Source organism: Lontra canadensis, unplaced genomic scaffold, assembly GCF_010015895.1.
Source record: "Lontra canadensis isolate GAN:19392208 unplaced genomic scaffold, GSC_riverotter_1.0 scaffold32, whole genome shotgun sequence".
Lineage (NCBI taxonomy): Eukaryota > Metazoa > Chordata > Mammalia > Carnivora > Mustelidae > Lontra > Lontra canadensis.
Window position 1 is genome coordinate 18,334,352 of NW_022631026.1, and position 23,161 is coordinate 18,357,512.

Sequence of the window (23,161 nt, forward strand, 5' to 3'; positions counted from 1 at the left end):
CAGGGGTTGCGGGGGGCTACGTCAAGTAAACACTGGACTCGAACGTTCTGTCATTCCGAGGCGACGGGCCCAAGCTGACGGGCCCGCAGGCCCTGGGGGGCGCACTCTCCTGTCGCAGTCGGCCACTGCGGGGCCGTGGGCCTTGGGGCAGGACCCCTCGCGTGCTTGGGAAGGGAGCTGAGGTACCTGGGTGGTCTGCAGCTTTCCTGCCAGGCCGGGCGGAGCAGGCACTAATCTTGTTGACGGGATGGGAGGAAAGGGACGGGGTGGTGGGTCCTGTAGGTCTACGACGGGCGCAAGCCCTAATGACATCCCCCTCAGGTGACGATCGGCGGGCGAGGTGTGGTGGTGGTGGTGGTGGTGTGGTGTGCGTGTGTGTGTGTGTGGGGGTGCTTTGGGCGTCCTAGAACTTGAGGACACAAATTTTTGTGAAAGCCCCTCTCTCTCTACTAAGCCCCTCGCGTGGGCTTCAGTAGCCAGAAAGTTGCAACTCCCTGGGTTCGCGGTCCTGAGTCAGGAAAACTGCAGTGCGACCCCTAGAGGCCAGTCTGGTAATTGCCACGCCGGCTCGAACAGGCTGTGTGGTAGAAGGACATGGAAAGAGCCTAGAATTCCGGGGTTGCTGGCGTCAGTCCAGTGAGAACTTCTCCTGCTTAAAAGACGGTGGTTCTGAAGACATAATCAAAAACGATGGTGAAGGCCTCTTACTAGGGAAAGTGTGGGTGGCTACTAATTCAGAATCTGTTCCACACCCTTCGTGGTCGCGAGGATTGTTAATTAAGCAGAAGAGAAAGGACTATGAATTCTCATTACTAAATAAGCTCAATTTTTTTAGTTTCCCTAGGGGCTCTATTTTTTGTGACCACAATGAGAAATTTAGACAGTGATGATCAGTTAACTGACAAGCTTCACAAGCCCAAGAGATCGAAAGAATGGTTTGAACCACAGCCACTTTCTTTTATGGAGGTAACGGTAGTATGGCATTTTGAAGTTTGTATTTGGGTAGTTGTACTGAGATGTGGCTTGTGCTTAATATTTTTCCCTATGTTTTATATTTAATTTCTGCTCTTTATTATTCCATTCGTTCTACTAACTTTTGTTTGCTATTCATTTACTTGCTTTTTAAGGTGGAATCAATGGCAAATGATTACGTTTTCCATATAGCAGTTATAAAATTTGTCCTGAAGCACTTTTAACACTGCGTTTTTAAAAACTATTGTAATTTTTTTCTAAACCACTTCATTAAGTTATAACTGATATGCAGTAAGCTGCATATGTTTGAAGTGTACAGTTTGATAAATTTTGATGTGTTCCCACATGTGAAACTATCACCACAATCAAGAGAATGAACATATTCAGTGTTCCCAAAGTTTCCTTCTACTGTGTCCCTTTTGTCATCCTTCCCTCCTTGCCAACCCTCAAGGCAACCACTGATTTGCTTTCTGTCACTACATTTGTTTAGCATTTAAAAAATTTTATACAGATGTAATCTTAAACAGCATGTATTCCCTTTATCTGGCTTCTTTCATGCACCATAATTATTTTGCAATTCATTCATGTTGTGGCATGTATCAGTACCTCATTCCCTTTTTTTTTTTTTTTTTGGTTGAGTGCTGTATATCCTAGTTTGTCCATCCTGCTGATGGAAATTTGGGTCATTTGCATTTTTTGGCTATTACAAATAAAGCTGTTAGGAATAGTCATGTACATGTCTTTACATGGACATATGCTTTCGTTTCTCCTGGGTATCTAGTTGTGGGATGACTGGGTCATGTAATAAGTGAATTTAACTTTTTTTTTTTTAAGATTTTATTTATTTATTTGACAGACAGAAATCACAAGTAGGCAGAGAGGCAGGCAGAGAGAGAGAAGGGGAAGCAGGCTTCCTGCCGAGCAGAGAGCCCGATGCGGGACTTGATCCCAGGACCCTGAGATCATGACCTGAGCCGAAGGCAGAGGCTTAACCCACTGAGCCACCCAGGTGTCCCTGAATTTAACTTTTTTTAAAAATATTTGATTTATTTATTCGACTCAGAGAGAGAGATGGTAAGAGAGGGAATATAAGCAGGGGTAGTGGAAGATGGAGAAGGAGGATTCCCACTGAGCAGGGAGCTGGATATGGGGCTCAATCCCAGGACCCTGGAATCACCATGTGAGCTGAAGGCAGACACCTAATATACTGAGCCACCCAGGTGCCCCGAATTTAACTTTTTTATGAAACTGCCAGACTGTTTTCCAAAGGAGTTTGCCTTGTACATACATAGTTCAAGAATCTGCCAGGGATTTGGTTAGTTAATTTGTAAAATTGGTGGCATCTCCTCTACAGCTTTCTCGTTCCAAGTATTTCACCTTTGACTTTCAGCTCCTATGATTGCCCTGAACTCTGTCTTCTAATTTTTTTTTCTTCTTTTTTTTTAAGTCTATCTTTTTTTTAGTAATCTCTGCACCCAACATGGGGCTCAAATTCACAACCCTGAGATCAAGAGTTGCATGCTCCTCTGACTGACCAGCCAGGTCCCCCTGTCTTCTAATTCTTGAATTCTGTAAAACTTCTCGTTTCTGAGTTTGAGCTCTCACCTTTAGCTCTGATGGAGGCCTGCTCTTAGACAAAAGTCCATAAAAAGTTAAAACTTCTACCAATGTTACGGTCTTTTTCCGAGGGTTGATTACATTCTTGTTTCTCTCTGCTTTTGGTCAGTCTCCAGCATCTTCAGATTGTTTTTTATATTTTTGTCTAGAATATTAATTCAGTACCCATATTGGTTTTGAGAACAACAGATTTGCCAGGAATAGCAACTCTATGAGACGGAAAGAGCAAAGAAAATGAATCTGGAGGGTTTTTTTTTTTAATTAAAAAAAATTTTTTTTATTTTAATTTTTTTTTAAACAATTTTATTCATTTGAGAGAGAGACAGACAGAGCACAAACCAGGGGAGAGACAGAGGAAGAGGGAGAAGCAGACTCCCTGCCCAGCCTGGAGCCCAAAGTGGGGCTTAATCCCAGGACCTGCAGATCACAGCCCAAGACCAAGGCAGACACCCAACCACCTGAGCCACCCAGGCACCCCTTTTATGAATTTTTAAAAAATCATTTAAAAATTTTTTTTATTACTTTAAAGATTCCACTCATTCACTTGACAGAGAGAGAGACAGCAAGAGAGGGAACACAAGCAGAGGGAGAGGGAGAAGCAGGCTTCCCGCCAAGCAGGGAGCCTGATATGGAGCTTGATCCCAGAACCCTGGGATCATGACCTGAGCCGAAGGCAGACACTTAATGACTGTGCTTCCCAGGCACCCCTAAATCATTTTTTAAAAAGATTTTATCCATTTATTTGACAGCAAGGGAGAGCAAGCACTGGCAGAGGGAATGGCAGGCAGAAAGAGAGGGAGAAACAGGCTCCCCACAAAGCAGGGGAAGCCTGATGTGAGGACTCTATTTCAGGACCCCCGGAACCATGACCTGAGCCAAAGGCAGTCACTCAACCAACTGAGCCACCCAGGCACCCCTTTACTTGAGTTTAAATTCTGACTCAGTGCAGGATTTTCTGGGCTTCTAGTTCTTGGCTAACTCCCATGACTCTTAATTTCCTGGGTGTTAACCATCCTTGGGAAGGTTAGTTCTTGGGTTTTGAGATTTTACTCATCTGTTCTGAAAACAAGAGTAGTGGAATTGAAGACTGCTACTTCCAATGATTGATAATTTGAGAATATTTTGTTTTTGTATAATTGTCAGAAGATTTCAAAGGCCCATCCCAAATGTCTCTCACTCTAGGAAATTAAAAAAAATTAATCATATTTACATTGTGGTAAAAGATATATAGCATCAAAGTTTGCTATTTTTGACCATTTTTTAAAAAAGATTTTATTTATTTATTTGACAGAGATCACAAGTAGGCAGAGAGGCAGGCAGATAGAGAGGGAGAAGCAGGCTCCCTGCTGAGCAGAGAGCCCGATGCGAAGCTCGATTCCAGGACCCTGGGATCATAACCTGAGCCGAAGGCAGAGGCTTAACCCACCGAGCCACCCAGGTGCCCCTATTTTTGACCATTTTTAAGTGTACAATTTCAGTAATCTGTTTACAGCCTCTTGTATTTTCTGGTGGGTATTCATGGAAGATTTGTTATGAAAGTGGAAAAAATTAATGTTATGAACTATCTCGTGAAGACTGTTGCTTTAAAATCTGAAAATGTGGAATGCCTCGGTGGCTCAGTTGGTTAAGTGTCTGACTCTTGATTTCAGGTCGTGATCACAGGATTGTGAGATAGAGCCCTGCTTTGGACTTTACGCTCTGCAAGGATTCTGCTTGGGATTTGCTAAACCGCCCCCCCCAACATGCTTATGTGCACTCTCTCACAAATAAATAAATCTTCAAAAAAACCCTGAAAATACAACTTGTATATAAATAAATCTATTAATATTTGAAGCTGTAATGACTAAATGAATTAAAGTAGAATTCAGTAATGACTGAATGAATTCAAATAGAGGCCTAATTCTATTTTAACTTTTTTTTAAAACATTTTATTTATTTATTTGACAGACAGAGATCACAAATCAGCAGAGAGGCAGGCAGAGAGAGAGAGAAGGAAGCAGGCTCCCCGCTGAGCAAAGAGCCCGATGTGGGGCTCCATCCCAGGACCCTGGGATCATGACCTGAGCTGAAGGCAGTGGCTTTAACCCACTGAGCCACCCAGGCGCCCCTCTATTTTAATTTATAAAGGTAAAAGCATTTTATGAAATGTGAAAAAAAGATGGGTTCTATTTATCGTGCAACTCTGGGCAAGTCATTTGACCATGCTGGAACTCAAAATGTCTGTAATCTGAGTTATTTTTTGCCCCTGAATGAGCTAAAGCAAATAATGGAAAGATTCAAACACCCTTTAAGAAGTACTTGATGAAGGCTCCTGGCTTGGTAGGGAGTCTGCTTCTCCCTCTGACCCTCACCCCTCTCGTGCTTTCTGTCTCTCACACATAAATTAAAAGTCTTACAGGAAAGAAAAAAGTACTTGATGATCTGATTTGAAGTTAGGAAAATTGTATTTACAGGGAACTTTCCAGGGATATGTCTGTCACATAAAAGCAAGTCCAGATAGTATTAATAATATGATTTTAAATTTTTTTTTTTTTTTTTAGAATGGGGTGGGGAGGGGCAGAGGGAGATGGAGAGAGAAACTGAAGGTGACTCCACACAGAGTGCAGAGCCTGACATGGGGCTCAGTCTCAGGACTCTCAGATCATGACCTGAGGCAAAACTGAGTCAGATGCTTAACTGACTGCGCCACCCAGGTACCCCAATAATTTTATTTTTAAGATTGGATTTTCAAAATTTCATTTTGTCATTTTAGGCATTAGCTAAAGAAGATACTGATGCAGCTATTCAATCAATATTATATAGAGAAAATTATGTGATTAAGGTAAGAATTGGCTACGGAATGTGTCACAATTAAAAATTAAATTTTATTTATCCATTTTAGATGTAGTACATCATCATTATACAAATTTTTTAAAAAATAGAGAAAATAGAATTGAAAACACTCCTTAGCCCCTAGGATTAACCTTAAGCGATCTCTGAGATTGTTTTAATTGACTTCTCTTTTTATACTTTGTGGGGATTCTGTAAGAGTTTTCCCCAGCTTGTGCTTTCATCTAGTGGGACTTCTGTGGAGTCAGTGTGTATTAAGAGCTTTAAGAGCTGTTACTGGAACGCACTGACCAATAATTACTCAGGGATGCACAGGTAGGAAGGAGGCTTTAACTGTAAGAGGATGGGCTTAATTATAAGACAAGATGAACGTGCATGTAGAGTAAACACTGGAGTGGGTAACCTGTAAAGAAAAATTTTCTTTGGAATTGTTTAAAAAGGAAAGGAGCTATTCATTAAGAATGGTTGAAAACTGCTATGACATGAAGCTGTGGGGGGATAGAGCCTAGAGAAGCTCTCAGGGTTCCTGGTTGGTTGGTTGGTTGGTTGTGAATTTCATGTTGTTGATTGTAGCAATCACATGATTTCATTTCCTAGAGGAGAAGTAGATACGTTTTGGATAAGAAGTTTTAGTTTATAGCCTAAATCAATGGTTTTCTCTGGTGGCTGCTTGCCGTTTTGGCCAGGTTGTGCTGTGCTCCTGCTTCTTCACGCTTGTCTTTTTTTTTTCCTTCCATAGTATATACCTCTTCCACATTCTCTCATCCCTCCTCTTCCTATACAACTCTTCATTCTTTAAGGCCCATCCCGAATGTCTCCCCCTCTAGGAATTAAAAAGAAAAATTTAGTCCTTTTTTCCCCGTTGTGGTAAAATATATATAACATAACTTTGCTATCTTTAACCATTTTTTTAAAGGTACAGTTCAGTGACATTAATTACATTCATATGTTGTACAACCATTATCACTATTTCCAAATAGATGGATGTCATGAAATCATCACCATTATCTATTTCTATTTCTAAAACTTTTTCATCATCCCAGCCAAAACTTCATACACATTAAGTAATGAGTTCCCATCCCCTCTGCCCCAGAGGTCTCTCTAGTAACCTCTAATTTATTTTCTCTTTCTGAATTTGCTTATTCTAAATAATTTCAAATAAGTGGGATCCTACAATATTTGTCCTTTTGTGTCTGGCTTATTTCACTTAGCATTATTGTCTTCAAGATTCATCCATTTTGAAGCATGTGTTAAAACTTCATTCCATCCTATGGCTGTCTAATAATCCATTTTGTATATATACCACATTTTGTTTATACATCCATCTGTAGATGGGTTTTTTCCTTTTGGTTATTGTGAATAATGGTTCTATGAACATCGATGTGCAGGTATCTGAGTCTCTGTTTTTAGCATGTGTGTGTGTATATATTTTGGTATATTGTCCCTCAATTGTTTTGTATATTTGTTTCGTAGTCTGTCTCTCTAGGGAGAGCAGGCATGTTGTCTAATCTGTCTGTGTATTATTCACTATTTCCATTATGGTATGTGTCACCCAGTAGAAGCCAAATAAATGATTGAATTAATGAATGACTTTGTGGGTTATTCTTAGGACTGTAATTGAGTTTAAAGTTTAGAACAACATAGCTTTAAGATAATTGTCTCTTCCATCACTGTTTATTAGGAACTAGATAAGTATTTACAACATCATGACTTCTTAAAGGCAAGGAGAAAAGAGATGTTACATAAAAGATGGGTTGACCATGTTGCACATCCTCTCCAGAAGAAGATTATAGAAAAAGTTGGTTCATATAAGAAGATTAAAAAAAGGAGACAAGAAGAATTAGATGGTTTTTTAAAATATGTAAATAAAAAGGTATGAAGAGGTCATTTGATACTTGTTTCAGTTGGTTTAAAGCTATGATTATCTTTATAATCGTCCAAACAGCCTGCCTCTTCTGACTCTATATTAATCTCTGTTATGGCGTATACTGTTCTTAAATCCAGGGTATGTGGAAAGGATGGAGGGAAGAGGGTTAGGTCTGGATTTAAATGTGTACATTAGAATCTGTATTTTTTGCTTTTTAAATGTAATTGTTAATTTTATATACCGATTAAATTTTGGCCAGGTTCCTATATATAAACATCCAGGTTCAGGATATTTATATATAGTTCTAGAACTCCGTTATTTACAAAACTGTAAAATATTTGTCTTGGCCTTTCTAAGAGATCGAGATGTTTGACTAGGAAGCATTTTTAAAAATAAATTTCCAAATCTGTTAGTGTTCCAACATTTGTTATTCTTGCAAATTTTAAGTGGATTCCTTCTGTCACTATAATAGTTATTACTTGGTTACATTAAGTTTAATTTCAAATTTGGTCTTCCCTTCCCCTTTGTATTTGTCATTCATGGTGTTTTGAAGTAGAAGAATGCAACTGTGTGACTCTTGAGTTTTGTTAACATTCAAAATTAATCGTGCACCTCTTGTTATGTGTAGTTTTATTTCCTTTCTATAGGGAAATGTATTTATAGAACATTATGATCCCAAAGAATATGATCCTTTTTATATGAGCAAAGAGGACCCGAATTTTCTGAAGGTAGGATAGATTTCTTATTTTTGGTATTATGTGGTTGGTTATTCTGAGTAGCCCTAATATATAAGTAGTTATTTAGTGATTCCCTAAGAATGCAGTTACATCTTAAGAATAGTTTGCCATCTCCATATCTTAGAAAGGAATAAAAAAGTAAAGTCCAAAGTAAATTAAACCTCTGTAAAATTTGAAAATACTGTATAATAATTGGGTAATAGGTAATATTTTAAAATTTCATAGACTTTAAAAAATTTGTTAGAAATTTAATACCATTTTCATGATACATGAAAAAAAGGTTTTTTTTGAGAGAGAGAGAGAGAGAATCTTTTTTTTTTTAAAGATTTTATTTATTTATTTTACAGAGAGAGATCACAAGCAGGCAGAGAGGCAGGCAGAGAGAGAAGAGGAAGCAGGCTCCCCGCTGAGCAGAGAGCCCTATGTGGGGCTCGATCCCAGGACCCCGGGATCATGACCCAAGCCGAAGGCAGCGGCTTAACCCATCGAGCCACCCAGGTGCCCCGAGAGAGAGAGAATCTTAATCAGGTTCCTTGCCCAGCATGGATGCAGGGCTCAATCTCCTGACCCTGAGATCATGACCTGAGTTGAAGTCAGGAGTTAGATGCTTAACCGACTGAGCCACCCAGGTGCCCCCCATCAAAATCTATTTTTTTTTAAGATTTTATTTATTTATTTGAGGGAGAATGAATGAGAGAGAGCATGAGAGAGGAGAAGGTCAAAGGGAGAAGCAGGCTCCCCAAGGAGCTGGGAGCCCGATGCGGGACTCGATCCTGGAAGTCCGGGATCATGACCCGAGTCGAAGGCAGTTGCTCAACCAACTGAGCCACCCAGGTGCCCTCAAAATCTATTTTTTAATAAAGAATTAAAAAACCAGTCTAAGGGGCACTTGGGTGGCTCATTTGGTTAAGTGTCTGCCTTGGACTCAGGTCATGATCTCAGGGTCCTGCGATGGAGCCCTGTGTGGGACTCCCTTCTCAGTGGGGAGTCTGTGTCTCCCTCTGTCTCTGCCTCCTTCTCCCACTCATATTCTGTCTCTCTCTCTCTCTCTCTTTCTCGTTCTCTCTCAAATAAATCAAACAAAATAAAATAAAATCTTAAAAAAAAACCCTCACGATTTCATTACACAGAATGAACTTATTAACATTTTTTGGTATATCCTTCTGGATAGCCAAGACTACTTTCTATATGTAGTTGTATATACACATTTTTATTTTACAAATTGTTGTAACACACGTTATGTTTTATAATCTGCATTTTTTTTCCTCAATAGTTCTATGATTTGCAAAGAAGCATGATTAAAATTATGTATTTACATTTATTGACAAAGAAAGAACTTTGCCATCTCCATATCTTAGAAAGGAATAAGAAAGAAAGAACTTAGTCAATAAATGTAAATACATAATTTTAATCCATATCTTAGAAAGAAAGAACTTTGTCAATAAATGTAAATACATAATTTTAATCATCGCATAGTATTCTGTTAATAACAGCTGGGGTGCCTGGGTGGCTCAGTTCGTTAGGCCTCTGACTCTTGATTTCTTCTCAGGTCATTCATGATCTCAGGGCATGAGATCGAGCCCTGAGTTGGGCTATGCACTCAGTGGGGAGTCTGCTTGAGATTCTCTCTCTTCCCTCTCCCCACTCTCCCCATCTCAAATAATAAATCTTGGGGTGCCTGGGTGGCTCAGTGGGTTAAAGCCTCTGCCTTTGGCTCAGGTTGTGATCTCAGGGTCCTGGGATTGAGCCCCGCATCGGGCTCTCTGCTCAGTGGGGAACCTTCTTCCCCCCACCCTCTGTCTGCCTCTCTGCCTACTTGTGATCTCTGTCTGTCAAATAAATAAATAAAAATCTTAAAAAAATAAAATAATAAATCTTAAAAAAATATTAACTTGCACTGAGGGCTTAACCAAATGTGAGGACTTTTTTTTTTTTCATCTTCACTGCTGCCACATGATGTAATTTGCAGATGAGGCAAGTGAGACACAAATTGGTTAAGTTACTTTTCCAGAGTCACACAGCTGTAAATAGCAAAGCGTAGATGTGTTTCTAGCTATATATGGTATCTTGCTATACCACCATTTTTTTAAACATATTCCCTACTGTGAACATTTAGATTATTTTTGACCTATTGCTGTTATAAATGATGTTATGATGAACTTACCTGTAACTATTTCATAAGGTTTTCCATAGGTAAATTGCTAGAAGTAGAATTGCTGAGTTAAAGGTTATACATAATTTTGATCTATATTGCCAGATTGTTCTCCAGGATGGCTGTATAAATTTGTACCCCCACCAGAGAGTCCATTTTCCCACACTTTTGCTGATAAGAGTGCATATTATTAAACAAAATTAAAATCCTTGAGCCATAGACCTCATTTGAATCATAGACATTTTAAACTGCTGGCATTTGCAGACAAAGCAGGTTTTTGTTTTTTTTGTTTTGCTAAATTGGGTTGTGTGTATGTGTTATTGTCCCTTTTTTAACAGGTGAAAGTTAAACTGAAATTTTATAGCTAGAGCCTTAGATAAACTAGCTAGTAACATAACTAGTAAAGGGCAGAACTGGGATTTGAAACCTGGTCTTTTTTTTTTTTTTAAGTATTTTATTTATTTGAGAGAGAGAGAGCGAGCATGCATGCTTACCCCAAAGGGAGGAGGGGTAGAGGGAGAGAGAGAAAATCTCAATCAGACTCCCCAGTGAGTGTGGAGCCCAGCTCTGAGCTGGATCTCATGACCCCAAGATCATGACCTGAGCAGAAATAACGAGAGGCTTAATGGACTGAGTCACCCTGGCGGCCCTGAAACCACATCTTTTTGTATCACAATTGAAGTTCTTTTACCATGCTGCCTTTCTAAATGATGAGGTGATAGGTGACTTTTAAGTTTAGCTGAGCATTTGAAGTTATAGCAGCAGTTCTCAAAGAGGAATATAGACCTCTGAGAACCCTGAAAGCCTGTTAGGGGTCCATAAGGCCAAGTATTTTCATAAAAAAATTTTCATAATAATAGTGCTGAATATCATTTGCCTTTTTCATAATGTTGACATTTGCTCTGATGGGGCAAAATCAGTGGTGGGTAAAACTGCTGGTACCTTAGAACTTCTTATTAAGTCGGTGTCACCAAATCAAACTCGTGGTCATTATCATCTTCATTGCCGTGCACTCACAGTAAAATCTAGTTTCACTTAAGATGTCCTTGACCAAACATTAAAAATTACTAATTTTATTAAATCTTACTCCTGAGTACACATCTTTTTAATATTCTGTGTGATGAAATGGAAAGTATGCAAAGAGCATTTCTGCTGCCTACTGAAATGCAGCACGATTGTATGACTTGTGAGCTCTACTGGTTTAATTTTTATTTTTTAACGGTACACTGTTTTTACTTGAAAGAATGTCTTACAATCTGTGATTAAGTGTTGGGTGTTTGGCAGACATTTTAATAAAGTAAGTCTGTCACTTCAGGAAAAACAGCTGACAATATTTGTTGCTAATAGTAAAATACGGATTTTTAAGCAAAAATTTGAATTTTTGAGAAATATTCACCATCGTGGGTGTGATGGCTTCCTAATGCCCTTAACACTTTTCTGATGAGAGTGGTAATGATTTTAATGAATGTAATTATAGTGTAATGAAATGTATTAACATTTGGAAAATCTCACATACTTCAGTGATATAATTTTTTCCAAATAGTCAACCCATGACATAGACAAAAGATCCATTCAAAGTTCAAGCTAGGCCAATGAATTTTAGTGTAGTTGAGTTTGAATAATTTATTGATACAGTTTCAGATTGGACATCGTAACCTTTAAGAAACTACCACTTATTGCATTTGGGTAGAGTGTCTAAGAAGAATATTTGATCTGAATCAGATCAATTCATATTAGAATGATCTGTAAAAGCTATTAAAATTAGAGTTAACTATGGGGCCCCTGGGTGGCTCACTGGGTTAAGCCTCTGCCTTCAGCTCAGGTCATGATCTCAGGGTCCTAGGATCAAGTCCTGAATCGGGCTCTCCGCTCAGCTCTCTCTCTCTGCCTGCCTCTCTGCCTACTTCTGATCTCTCTCTGCCAAATAAATTAAAAATTAAAAAAAAAATTTAGAGTTAACTGTGATGGAGGGCCCTCATTTCTTTGTAATGTGTTAAATATATATAATGGTTACTCTGAAATATGTAGAGACTATTCTTTTTTTAAAGATTTTATTTATTTATTTGACAGAGAGAGACATAGCGAGAGAAGGAACACAAGCAAGGGGAGTGTGAGAGGGAGAAGCAGGCTTCCTGCTGAGCAGGGAGCCTGATGCAGGGCTCAATCCCAGGACCCTGGGATCATGACCTGAGCTGAAGGCAGACGCTTAACAGCTGAGCCACTGAGCACCCCAAGACTATATTCTTGATTCATCTGGCCTAAGAGCCATACACAGATGCTTAGTTTAGACTGAAAAAGACCTGCAATCCTGTCCTCAAGAGACATGTTTTTCTTGTAGGTTACCATTCCACCATTTCGTGATCCTTTGAAAAAGGCACAATATGACAAAGATGATGAAAAAAGAACTCTTCTTCAGTGTGAGACTGGTACTTAGTGCCTAATTGTTATGTGACTTTATAACCAAGAGCAATGGGAGTTGCATTTAATTGTGCTAATTTAGGTTAATAATCTTCCTGCAGGCAAAATATATACAATGAAAGAATTTAAAGAGATTGAAAAGGCCAAACTGCATTCCAGATTCCCAAGAATTTCTAATTCAAGGCACTTTATGACTCCAAATGAGTGGCTTAAGCTGCCTACAACTTACATAGAAAGTGAATTTTGTAAAAGGAGCAGGTAATGGTTAATATAATAGAAATTATAGAACCTTTGGAATTTGAAACTGTTCTTGAGACAGTGGTAAAAATTTTGTCATAATTCTGATTTTTAAAAAATGAGAAATCTGTAATTCTTTATTCCTATTTTTGATGTTTCGTTTTTTCTTGGGCACTTTCGAAGATTTTCTCCTTGCTTTTCAATAGCTAGATTGTGATGTGTCTGAGTGTGTGTGTGTGTGTGTGCGTATGTGTCCCCTTTCTTTCTGTTTATCCTGCTTAGGGTTCTCAGAGATTCTTGTATCTGTTGTTTGACATCTTTTTTTTTTTTTTTTGGAAAATAGGCCATTATCACTTCAATTCTTTCTTTTTTATTTTTAAGATTTTATTTATTCATTTGACAGAGAGATCACAAGTAGGTAGAGAGGCAGGGGGAAGCAGGCCCCCTGCTGAGCGGAGAGCCCAATGTGGGGCTTGATCCCAGGACCCTGAGATCATGACATGAGCCGAAGGCAGAGGCTTAACCCACTGAGCCACCCAGGCGCCCCTCACTTCAATTATTTCTTACTCCCCATTCTTTGTTTTTCTTTTCTCTCTCAGACTCCAATTATTATTATTATTATTATTATCATTATTATTTTAAATATTTTATTTATTTGACAGAGAGAGTGAGCACAAGTAGGGAGAGCAGTAGGCAAAGAGAGAGGCAGAAGCAGATTCCCTGCTGAGCAGGAAGCCCGATGTGGGGCTTGATCCCAGCCAGGTGCCCCTATTATTATGTTTTTTTTAAGATTTTTAAAAAAATTTTTTAAAGATTTTTATTTATTTATTTGACAGAGAGAGAGAGACCACAAGCAGGCAGAGCAGCAGGCAGAGAGAGAGGGAAGCAGGCTCCCCACTGAGCAGAGAGCCCAACTTGGGGCTCGATCCTGGGAACCTGAGAACATGACCTAAGCTGAAGGCAGAGGCTTAACCCACTGAGCCTCCCAGGTGCCCCTTGAAAAGATTTTTACTTGAGAGAGAGCACACAAGAGAAAGAGCACTGGTAGGTGGGTGGGGCAGAGGGAAAGGGAGAAGGAGGTTCCCTGCTGAGCAAGGAGCCCAATGTGGGACTCCATCTCAGGACCTTGGGATCATGACCAAGCCGAAGGCAGACACCTGACTGAGTGAGCCTTGAAGGTGCCCCCGAGACTCCAATATATATATGTTAGACTATTTGATATTGTCTCATAGCTCTGTAGCTCTTATTTTGTTCTTTTCTGTTAAAAAAAAAAATCTTTTTTCTGCTTATATTTCAGTTGGACAGTTTCTACTAACCTATCTTTCGGTTCTCTGAGCCTTTCCTCAGCTGTGTTCCATCTCTCTTTTTTTAAAGATTTTATTTATTTTGAGAGAGAGAGAGAGCGCCAGAGACAGATAGTGTGACAGAGAGCATGAGATGAGAGAGGAGAGGGAGAAGCAGGTTCCTACTGAGGAGGGAGCCCAACACAGGGCTCCATCCCGGGACCCTGAGATCATGATCTTTGCTGAAGGCACCACCCAGGCACCCCTGTGTCCCATCTTTTGATCAGCCCATCAGTGGAATTCTTTGTCTCTGATGTTATTTTTATTTCTAGCATTTCCATTTGATTTTTTGCACATAGTTTTCTTTTCTTTTGAAACTCTCCCATTTTTTTTTATTTTTTTAAAAGATTTTATTTATTTATTTGACAGAGATCACAAGTAGGCAAAGAGGCAGGCAGAGAGAGAGGAGGAAGCAGGCTCCCCGCTAAGCAGAGAACCCAATGTGGGGCTCGATCCCAGAACCCTGGGATCATGACCTGAGCTGAAGGTAGAGGCTTTAACCCACTGAGCCACCCAGGCACCCCCAAAACTCTCCCATTTATACAGGTTCACTTTTCCATTAGATTCTTTAACATATTAGTCATAGTTATTTTAAATTCTTTGATAGGTCCCATGCTAGGGTCATTTCTGAATGTGGTTCTACTGATTATTTTCACTCTTGACAATGGATTATTTTTTGTCTTGCCCACCCCCCCAGCCCATGTCTTATAATTTTTTATTAAATGCTAGATATTTGAGGTTCTTTTGTCCAGCCTTTTTTCTTCCATGTCTTGTCATTTTTTATTGAATACCAGGAAATAGAGGTAGAACAGTATAGACCGAATATGTCTAGAAACAGATATGCCTTTGCTTCTGTCAAGCATTAGTGTGGAGAATTGGGTTCATCTAGTCAGAAGTTCAGCTGGGTTTAGGTATTACTGTTGCTATTGTTACTTTTAGTGCACTGGAGGCTTCAAATGCCTTTAGCGTTGGGCTGCTCTTACCTTGTGCTTCGGGTAGGGGCTGGCTTGCCAGAAGGGTTTTCTCAAGCATTTCTTCTCCCCTATCAGTTTTTGGCTATTTCTGTAAGCCTGCTTCACAGAGCTGTGTGGGGGAGGTGTGGGGTGAGTCTCTCCCATGTTTTTGCTTCATTCCCAGAAGTATACTGCTTTTCCCTGTTATTGCTAGGCTCATAGTGGGAGCAGAGGAATTTTTTTCTGTTTTCCTTATCCTGCCACAGTTTAAGGCATGCTCTATATCCTTGGGCCTCAGGAATAGCATGTTCTTAGAGTTCCTTTCCCTTCTCCTTGTGGCAGCCAAACTCTTGTGTGGTTGTTCTTGGGTGAGTTTCCTGCCCCTTTTCCAATAGTAGCAGATCTCTGCTTGGTTTAGGTACAGGATTCTGGACCTAAAGTGGTTTCTTGTCTCTTCCTGTGGAACAGAGGATTTTTACTTCTATCCTTACCCTAGTAGCGCTGGATCCTTGCCTTGGTCCTAGGTGTACCCCTCTTACTTCTCCATAGGCAAACAGGTTTTGCCTGTACTTCTCTTCCAGAAGCAGCATATCTTGGCTTATTGTTCTGGGGCGGGGGGTGGTTGGGGGGTAGGATTTACTTCCCTCTTCCCAGCAGCTTTAGGCTTTTGCTTTGCAGTAGGAAAGAATCCAGGGAAATGGGTGGTTTCCCTGGATTTTTACCTGAAGCTCTTGGTCTCTTCCTGAGCATCCTTGTCACATCCTTTCTGTGGTCTTCTGCTCTATGCCCAGTCTTCTGAGGAAAACACTGTTTCCAAGACTATTAAATGCCACTTTAACCCTTCCTCTATCAAATATTCCCAGTTGGGGCACCTGGCTGGCTCAGTTGGTAGAGCGTGTGGCTCTTGATCTCAAATTTGTCAGTTTGAGCCCCACGTTGGGTGTAGAGATTGCTTACATAAATCTAAAAAAAATAATCTTGAAGTAAAACATGTCTAATCCACCTCCTTATACTAGTCAGTATGGTCCAGTCTCTCTTTTGTCCCATCACTTGACACACATGTACTTTTCACTTATCATACAGTTTGCAACTGTCTAGTTGTGTGTGAAATGACTAAGTGGATGACTAGTCATTGGGTGAGTCTGTGAAACTACTTTGGAGCGAGTTTGTGAAAAGCCTTTAATGCCAGCTTAAAAAATGGGATTTTGTCATGAATGGGGAGTCATTGAGGATAGTTGAGGAGAGCATGAAATGCTGGAAACTTTATTCTGGCATATGCTGTATATGACAGATTAGAGATAAGATTGGACTGGAAGCTGGAGAACATTGAATTTTTTTTTTTTTTAAAGATTTTATTTATTTATTTGACAGACAGAGATCACAAGTAGGCAGAGAAGCAGGCAGAGAGAGATAGGAGGAAACAGACTCTCTGCTGAGCAGAGAGCCCGATGCGGGGCTCGATCCCAGGATCTGGGATCATGACCCGAGCTGAAGGCAGAGGCTTTAACCCACTGAGCCACCCAGGCGCCCCAACATTGAAGTTTTTATAAGGATCTATGTTGTTTTGATAAAGGTCTCAGGATGGTGGCAAAAGCAATGAAATGAAGAGACTGATGTGGTAAAACAAAGGAATTTTAGATTTTGGTGGCCAGATTTGGAGGGCCAGGGAAAAGAGAGGAAATCAGTTTTTTTTTTTTTTAAGATATTATTTATTCATTTGACAGAGCGAGGACAAGTAGGGGAAGCAGCAGGCAGAGAGAGAGGGAGAAGCAGGCTCCCCATGACATGGGACTCAATCGCAGGACCCTGAGATCATGACCTGAGCTGAAGGCAGCCACTTAATGTCTGAGCCACCCAGGCGCCACGAGAGGAAGTCAGTTTTGAGAAATATTATCTTACATATTAGTTTCCTAAGGCAGTTGTAATAAAGTACCACAAACTGGGTATTTTCTTCAGTTCCGGGGGTGGGAAGTATAAAATCAAGAAGTCAGCAGTGCCATTCCCTCTATGAAGACTCTAGGGGAAGCTCCTTCCTTGCCTCTTTCCTAGTTACTGGTGGCCGCTGGCAATCATTTTAGTTGGTCTGCAGTCTTTTTTTTTTTTTTCTTTAAGATTTTATTTATTTATTTGACAGAGAGAGAGAGAGAAGCAGGCTTCCCACTGAGCAGGGAGCCCAGTGCGGGGCTCGATCCGAGAACCCTGGGATCGTGACCCGAGCTGAAGGCAGATGCTTAATGACTGAGCCACCCAGGTTCCCCTTTATTCTTGTTCTTTAAAGATAATTTGCTGAGTACAAAATTCTAGGTTGGTATTTATTTTCTCTTAATGCTTTAAACATATGCTTCTTGTTTTTGTTTCTGTTGTTTATGAGAGGTCTGCTTTTACTCTGATTTTCATCCTTTCTCCATGGCTGCTTATAAAATCTTTGTCTTTAAGGTTCTTTTTAAAAATTTTATTTTCTTAAAGATTTTGTTAGAGTGAGCGAGAGAGAGAGAGCATGAGCAGGGGGAGGGGTAGAGGAAGAAGCAGGCTCCCCACTGAGTAGGGAGCCCAACACAGAGCTCGATCCCAGGACCGGGATCATGACCAGAGCCAAAGGCAGACCCTTAACCGACTGAGCCATCCAGGTGCCCCAGTCTTAGTATTCTGCACTCTTACTAGAGGTTTCTAGGTATAGATTTCTTTTTATTTAATTTGTTAGTATATATTGTGCTTCCTGGATCTCTGTGTTCATTTTTCATCAGTCTTGAAAATTCACAGCAATGATCTCTTGATTGCTTTTTCTTTATTTGTTCCATTCTGCTTCTGGGCTCAAATTAGACATATATTAGACCTTATATCTTTTTATTTTAATTTTTTAGAGGGAGAGTGGGGGAGAGACAAATGGAGAGGAAGAGAAAAATCTTTTTTTTTTTTTTAAGATTTATTTATTCTAGAGAGAGAGTACAGGAGCAGGGAGAGGGGCAGAGGGTGAAAGAGAGGGGAAGCAGACTCCCCACTGAGCGGGGAACCAAATAAAGGGCTGGGTCTCAGGACCCCTAGATCATGACTTGAGCTGAAACCAAGAGTCAGATCCCTAACCAACTGAACCACTCAGGGGTGTCAGTTTCAGTAGCTCTTAAATACTCAAGAATGTATACTAGTTTGAAATAATGGTCTTTTGGACAATGTACATAGCGGTCAATATATAACAATAATTTCTGTTAAATATAAGATAGTTTTGTTTTCAAAAACATCCTCACACCATGTTATTTTGTTAAAGGTTAAAAGTGAAAATGAATTTTAACGATTGTAGTTTTGATATGAAACCCTTGACAAGAGTTCCTCATTCTGTGGAGGCTCAGCAAGAAGAAAAAGCAGTTATTTCCAAGTAAGTCTGTTTTTCCATAGCTTTGCTTTTTTCAAAGATATTTGGCTGTGTTTCCATCCCCTGCCATCCTTTTAAGTTGCTGGAATGGTGCTGAGGCATACACCACGCTCCTGTTGCATGACATTGGGCACCTCCTGCCTCTGTGTTGGGATGAGGTGGTGACTTGCCTCAACTCTGGTTTTATTTTATTTTATTTTTTTTAAAGATTTAAAAAATTTATTTATTTGACAGAGATCACAAGTAGGCAGAGAGGCAGGCAGCGAGAGAGGAGGAAGTAGGCTCTTCACTGAGCAGAGAGCCCGATGCAGGGCTCAATCCCAGGACCCTGAGATCATGACCTGAGCCGAAGGCAGAGGCTTTAACCTACCGAGCCACCCAGGCGCTCCTTAACTCTGGTTTTAAAGAACAAATTGCTAACACATTCAGAAATAACAAGCAGGGACAGAAGATAGACTGTTAACAACTCAAAGTTTAGGAGATTTTTTTTAATTGGAATTGGAGCAGAAAAATGGAATTGTCGACTAGTTTTGGTGGATAGTAGGTACACCGAGAATGAAGCGATATTACGAGGAGAGTGGTAGTATGTACTACGTGTGACAGAGGGATCCTCTCAATTGCCTACTTATGGAATTCAAGAAGAGATTTCTCTGTATAGTTACATAATCTGTTTAACTAGCTGATTAAAACTAATGAGATCCCACAGCGGTTGGCGCAGGGAATGTAAAGTGGTGTAGCAACTATGGAAAAGGGTTGGGCAGTTTCTCAAAATGTGAAACATTAAATGACCCTGTGACCCAGCGATTCAACTCCTACCCAGGAGAAATGGAAACATACGTCCGCATGAGTGATCATGGCAGTATTAGTCACAATAGCCAAAAAGTGGAAACAACCCAGATACTCATCAGCTGGTAAGTGGGTAAAAAAAAAATGTGCCATATCTATACCTGGAGTATTATTTGGTGATTAAAAGGAAGAGAAGTTATGTTATGTTATGAAATGGTTGAAGCTCAAAACTATTCTCTGTGAGAGGACAGCCACAAAAGACCACATACTGTATACTTCTATGTCCAGGAAGGCAGATCTATAGAGATAGGAAGTAGACTGTTAGGCTAGGCCTAGGGTTGGGGATGGACAGTGATTGTAAATGAGCCTGAGGTTTTTAGACTTTCTAAAATTAGATCATGGTGTTGGTTGGACAGTTCTAAATACACTAATAATCATTGATTTCTATACTTAAAATGGGTGAATTGTGTAGTGTGTAAATTACACCTCAGTAAAGCTGTTGATAGTAATAGAAAATATTAAAAATAATTAAAAAACCGAGCAAAGCAGAAGAAAAATGAGCATGTATGATGTACAATTCTGTTTCTAAAAAGCCCCAAGGTAAGTTGCAGTACCCTTTCCTTTTTCTGAGTAGGCTCAGAATTTGATGGATAAATGCAGTGTGGCCAAAGCCAGAGGGCTTTTTAGAGATGATTGATGCTGCCATGGGCAGCAGAAAAAATGATTAATGACTAATTGTAGAAACAGATGACTGTTAGAGATGGAGGTGGACACTGTGAGTTTCTCAGTGTCCTAGAGGGGTAGTTTAATAATTGGCTGCTTTTTGAATGGGAGTTTAAATTCAAGAATAATAGAAGTATTGAAAGTAAGCCCTGTTCACTTGGTAGCTAAAGGCCTTAAAAGATGGAATGAGTCAGAATCACTCTTGAATCCTAGGTTTCAAAAGAGTAAGTTTCTCTATAATCCCTAACGGCCAAGGTCTCATGGATCTGTTTGGGTCAGGTTTTATGATAGTAAACATTTAAATCCTACTTAATTTCTATGTATGATATAAAAGGAGGGCTTTTGTTCTCAAATATCTCTTCTAACAGAGTGGAACCCAGCTATGAAGGAGAATATTGCGTATTTGGGTACCGGAGGGCCTATATTGTAGACTAGAGGCTTAAATCTCTGAGCTTCCCTCTGGAAAAGAGGTGGATTAGATTGTGACTTAGGGAAACATCCCAGTTACGGCATCAGGGGTTGGGAAAGCATATTTGTCTTTGACAGTTAGACCTTCCTTAGGAAGACACAATGGACAACTCTGTGAGGCAGACATTTACTCTGAAAGAACCCCACTCAACTGTTTGATTAAGCAGCAAAGCAATTACAAATGAAACTAATATTAAAGCTAGGTAATGCTATTTATTTGGGTTTCTTTTTTATAAAAATTTGTAGATATAAAACTCACCAACTTCAAAGTAAAAAAAATTTAAAAGTTAAAAAAAATTTAATAATAATTATTATTATTTTATTTTAAAGATTTTTATTTATTTATTTGACAGACAGAGATCACAAGTAGGCAGAGAGGCAGGCAGAGAGAGAGGAAGGGAAGCAGGCTCCCCACTGAGGAGAGAGCCCAATGCGGGGCTCGATCCCAGGACCCTGGGATCATGACCTGAGCCGAAGGCAGAGACTTTAACCCACTGAGCCACCCAGGCGCCCCCTTTTTTTGTTTTCTGAACATACCAACTTTGCTCCCATCTCACACTTTTGCTTCTGTCATTCCTTCTACCAGGAACATTCTTTCTCCAGATTTCTCCGTGTCTTACTTCCTCAGTTCACCCAGACCTGGGTGACCTCTGCACAAATATCTCCTCAGAGAAGCCTTCTCTGACTTTTCTAGTTAAAACAGTCCTCCCCCCAAAATCCATTCCCCTATCCTCTCTACCCCCTTTTACCTGTAAAGAGGTGGGATTCTGGACCCAAATAGAGGCAGAGTACATGGATGTAGCTTGGTGAATTTTGTGAAGGAACATTGTTTATTTCTGTTCACTTCATTACTCAAGTGAGAAAGTCATCTGTCGGTTGACAGTGAAGGTAGAGGACCAAGATTCAGAGTTTTGAAAAAAGGGAAGAAAGGAAGGTAGTATTTTCTAAATCACCACAATCCTAGTATAAATTAGTACTCCAGACGTCCTGACAGTCTGAAAGCAGGACCATGGGGGGGGGGTCCCTCAACTCCTGTCACACATCAGTGATCTACCCCTCCACCCCATAATAGGGTTGGCTTGTCCCCAAATCTCTGCATGTTTTGAATCCAGAGAGAATGAGGAGAGGCTGAGGTGGGTTTAGGTGGGTCTTTGCCTGAGAGAGGAGTCACTCAGCTCTGGAAGGACAAGACTTCAGGGTGGCTCAGCTCTGCTGGGTTGAGGAACTCTTTCTGCTCTTGTAGGCTCCCCATTCCTGTATCACACGTAACTCTTCTTTTCTGTCACCTTTAAAAGGTTTTAGCAACCAAGGAGTGTACACCCTGATCCTTGATTGGTGAGGGACACAAAAGAAGGCTGCTCTGGAGGAAGTCATCTGCCCGTGGGACTCGCTCATGGTGAGGACCAAGGAAGGAGCTCAACCACTTACCTTCTGAGTTCAGTGTCTGTCTGATAGTTAAGGAATCACAATACCATGTATTGATGGCTATTGCCAGTGTATTTTCTGTAAATGTTAAATATTGCCTGAAAAATCCAATAAAAATAATGATAGCTACCTTACTGAGTGCCCGTCTCACTTCACTTGATCTTTCCTGAATCAAGGTAGTTATAGCTCCTTCCATCAGGTACCCTTAAAACCCATTGCCTCACATTCTCCCCCTGTTTTATCCCTTCTCCCCTCCCCTCCTCTCCCCTCCCTTCCCTTCCTTTTCTCTCCCCTCCTCTCCCTCCCTCCTTTCTCTCTCTCTTCTTTCTTCCTCCCTCCCTTCCTTCCTTCCCCTCCCTCTCTTTCTTTCTTTTTATATTTCTTTCTCTCTCTTTTTCCCTTTCTTCCATCTTATTTATTTGTTTATTAGCAGGAGCAGGGGACAGACAGAGAAGCAGGCTCCCACTGGAGCAGGGAGCCCCAGGACCCAGGGACCATGACTTGAGCTGAAGGCTAACCCTTAACTGACTGAGCCACTCAGGCACCCTTCCCCAGGTATTTCTAACAGACTTCAGAAAATTTAAGAATTCATTTTGAGTATGATTACCCACTTGCTGATTCTGATTCTGTGTGTCACCCTTTGGCTCATGTTGAGTGTGATCCCCAGTCAGGGGAAGATGACAGGATTTTGTTTTCCTTAGGCAAAGGGGACACTAAAAATCATCCCTCTCCTAATCGTAGCCCTAGTTCATACAGGAAAACTGTCTATTCTCTGTAGTATGAATTTATAAGACGTCAACTAATTTGAAACAAACTATAAGGTAGCGTTGGATTGGGCAGTTGAAGGCCCCATGTGCGCGGACCCTCTTCCTCCCTGACCTCCCCCACACTTGACTGGCCCTTACTGGGACGGGGGCTTCCAGGGAAGTGGGCTCCAGTTTCAGCCCAGTGCTTTAGTTTGGTTTGAAAAGGACGTTCTCTTTTCCCTCCCTTAATCCTCTAGGTCACTGGTCACCTGCTGGAAGTGGGTTGGTGGGTTAGCCGGCCAGGCACTCCACTGAGGGGGGAAGAAGCCTGTGGGGAGGCCCTAGGTCTTAGGGGTGGTGGTCAGGGAGCGGGGGTGAGGGTGGGGGTCCTCCACGGTGACAGGGGTGGGTGTTGGCCCAGGCCTGCCAGCCGGGAGGACCCGGCGGCCACATGTGGGGGAGGCATAATCACCCCTTTGGAAACAGGCTCTAGGGTGCCATGGATTTCTGTTTTGTTTTAC

At 40.7% G+C, this 23,161-nt stretch overlaps 1 protein-coding gene across 3 annotated transcripts; it reads left to right on the forward strand.

Annotated features, from left to right (window-relative positions):
* Window positions 1–18: 18 nt before the first annotated feature.
* LOC116873224 (protein FAM228B-like) lies at window positions 19–22,023 on the forward strand. Of its 3 annotated transcripts, none has more exons than XM_032866950.1 (9): window positions 19–182; window positions 836–966; window positions 5,342–5,410; window positions 7,100–7,291; window positions 7,933–8,013; window positions 12,513–12,600; window positions 12,694–12,850; window positions 18,388–18,495; window positions 21,765–22,023. In XM_032866950.1, the coding sequence occupies exons 2-9, from the start codon at window positions 868–870 to the stop codon at window positions 21,769–21,771; spliced, it is 801 nt and encodes a 266-aa protein (XP_032722841.1). In that variant the 5' UTR covers window positions 19–182; window positions 836–867; the 3' UTR covers window positions 21,772–22,023. The 3 variants fall into 3 exon arrangements, with proteins under 3 accessions (XP_032722841.1, XP_032722842.1, XP_032722843.1); XM_032866951.1 differs by having other exon boundaries at window positions 19–147; XM_032866952.1 differs by lacking the exon at window positions 7,100–7,291.
* The last annotated feature ends 1,138 nt before the right edge of the window (window positions 22,024–23,161 follow it).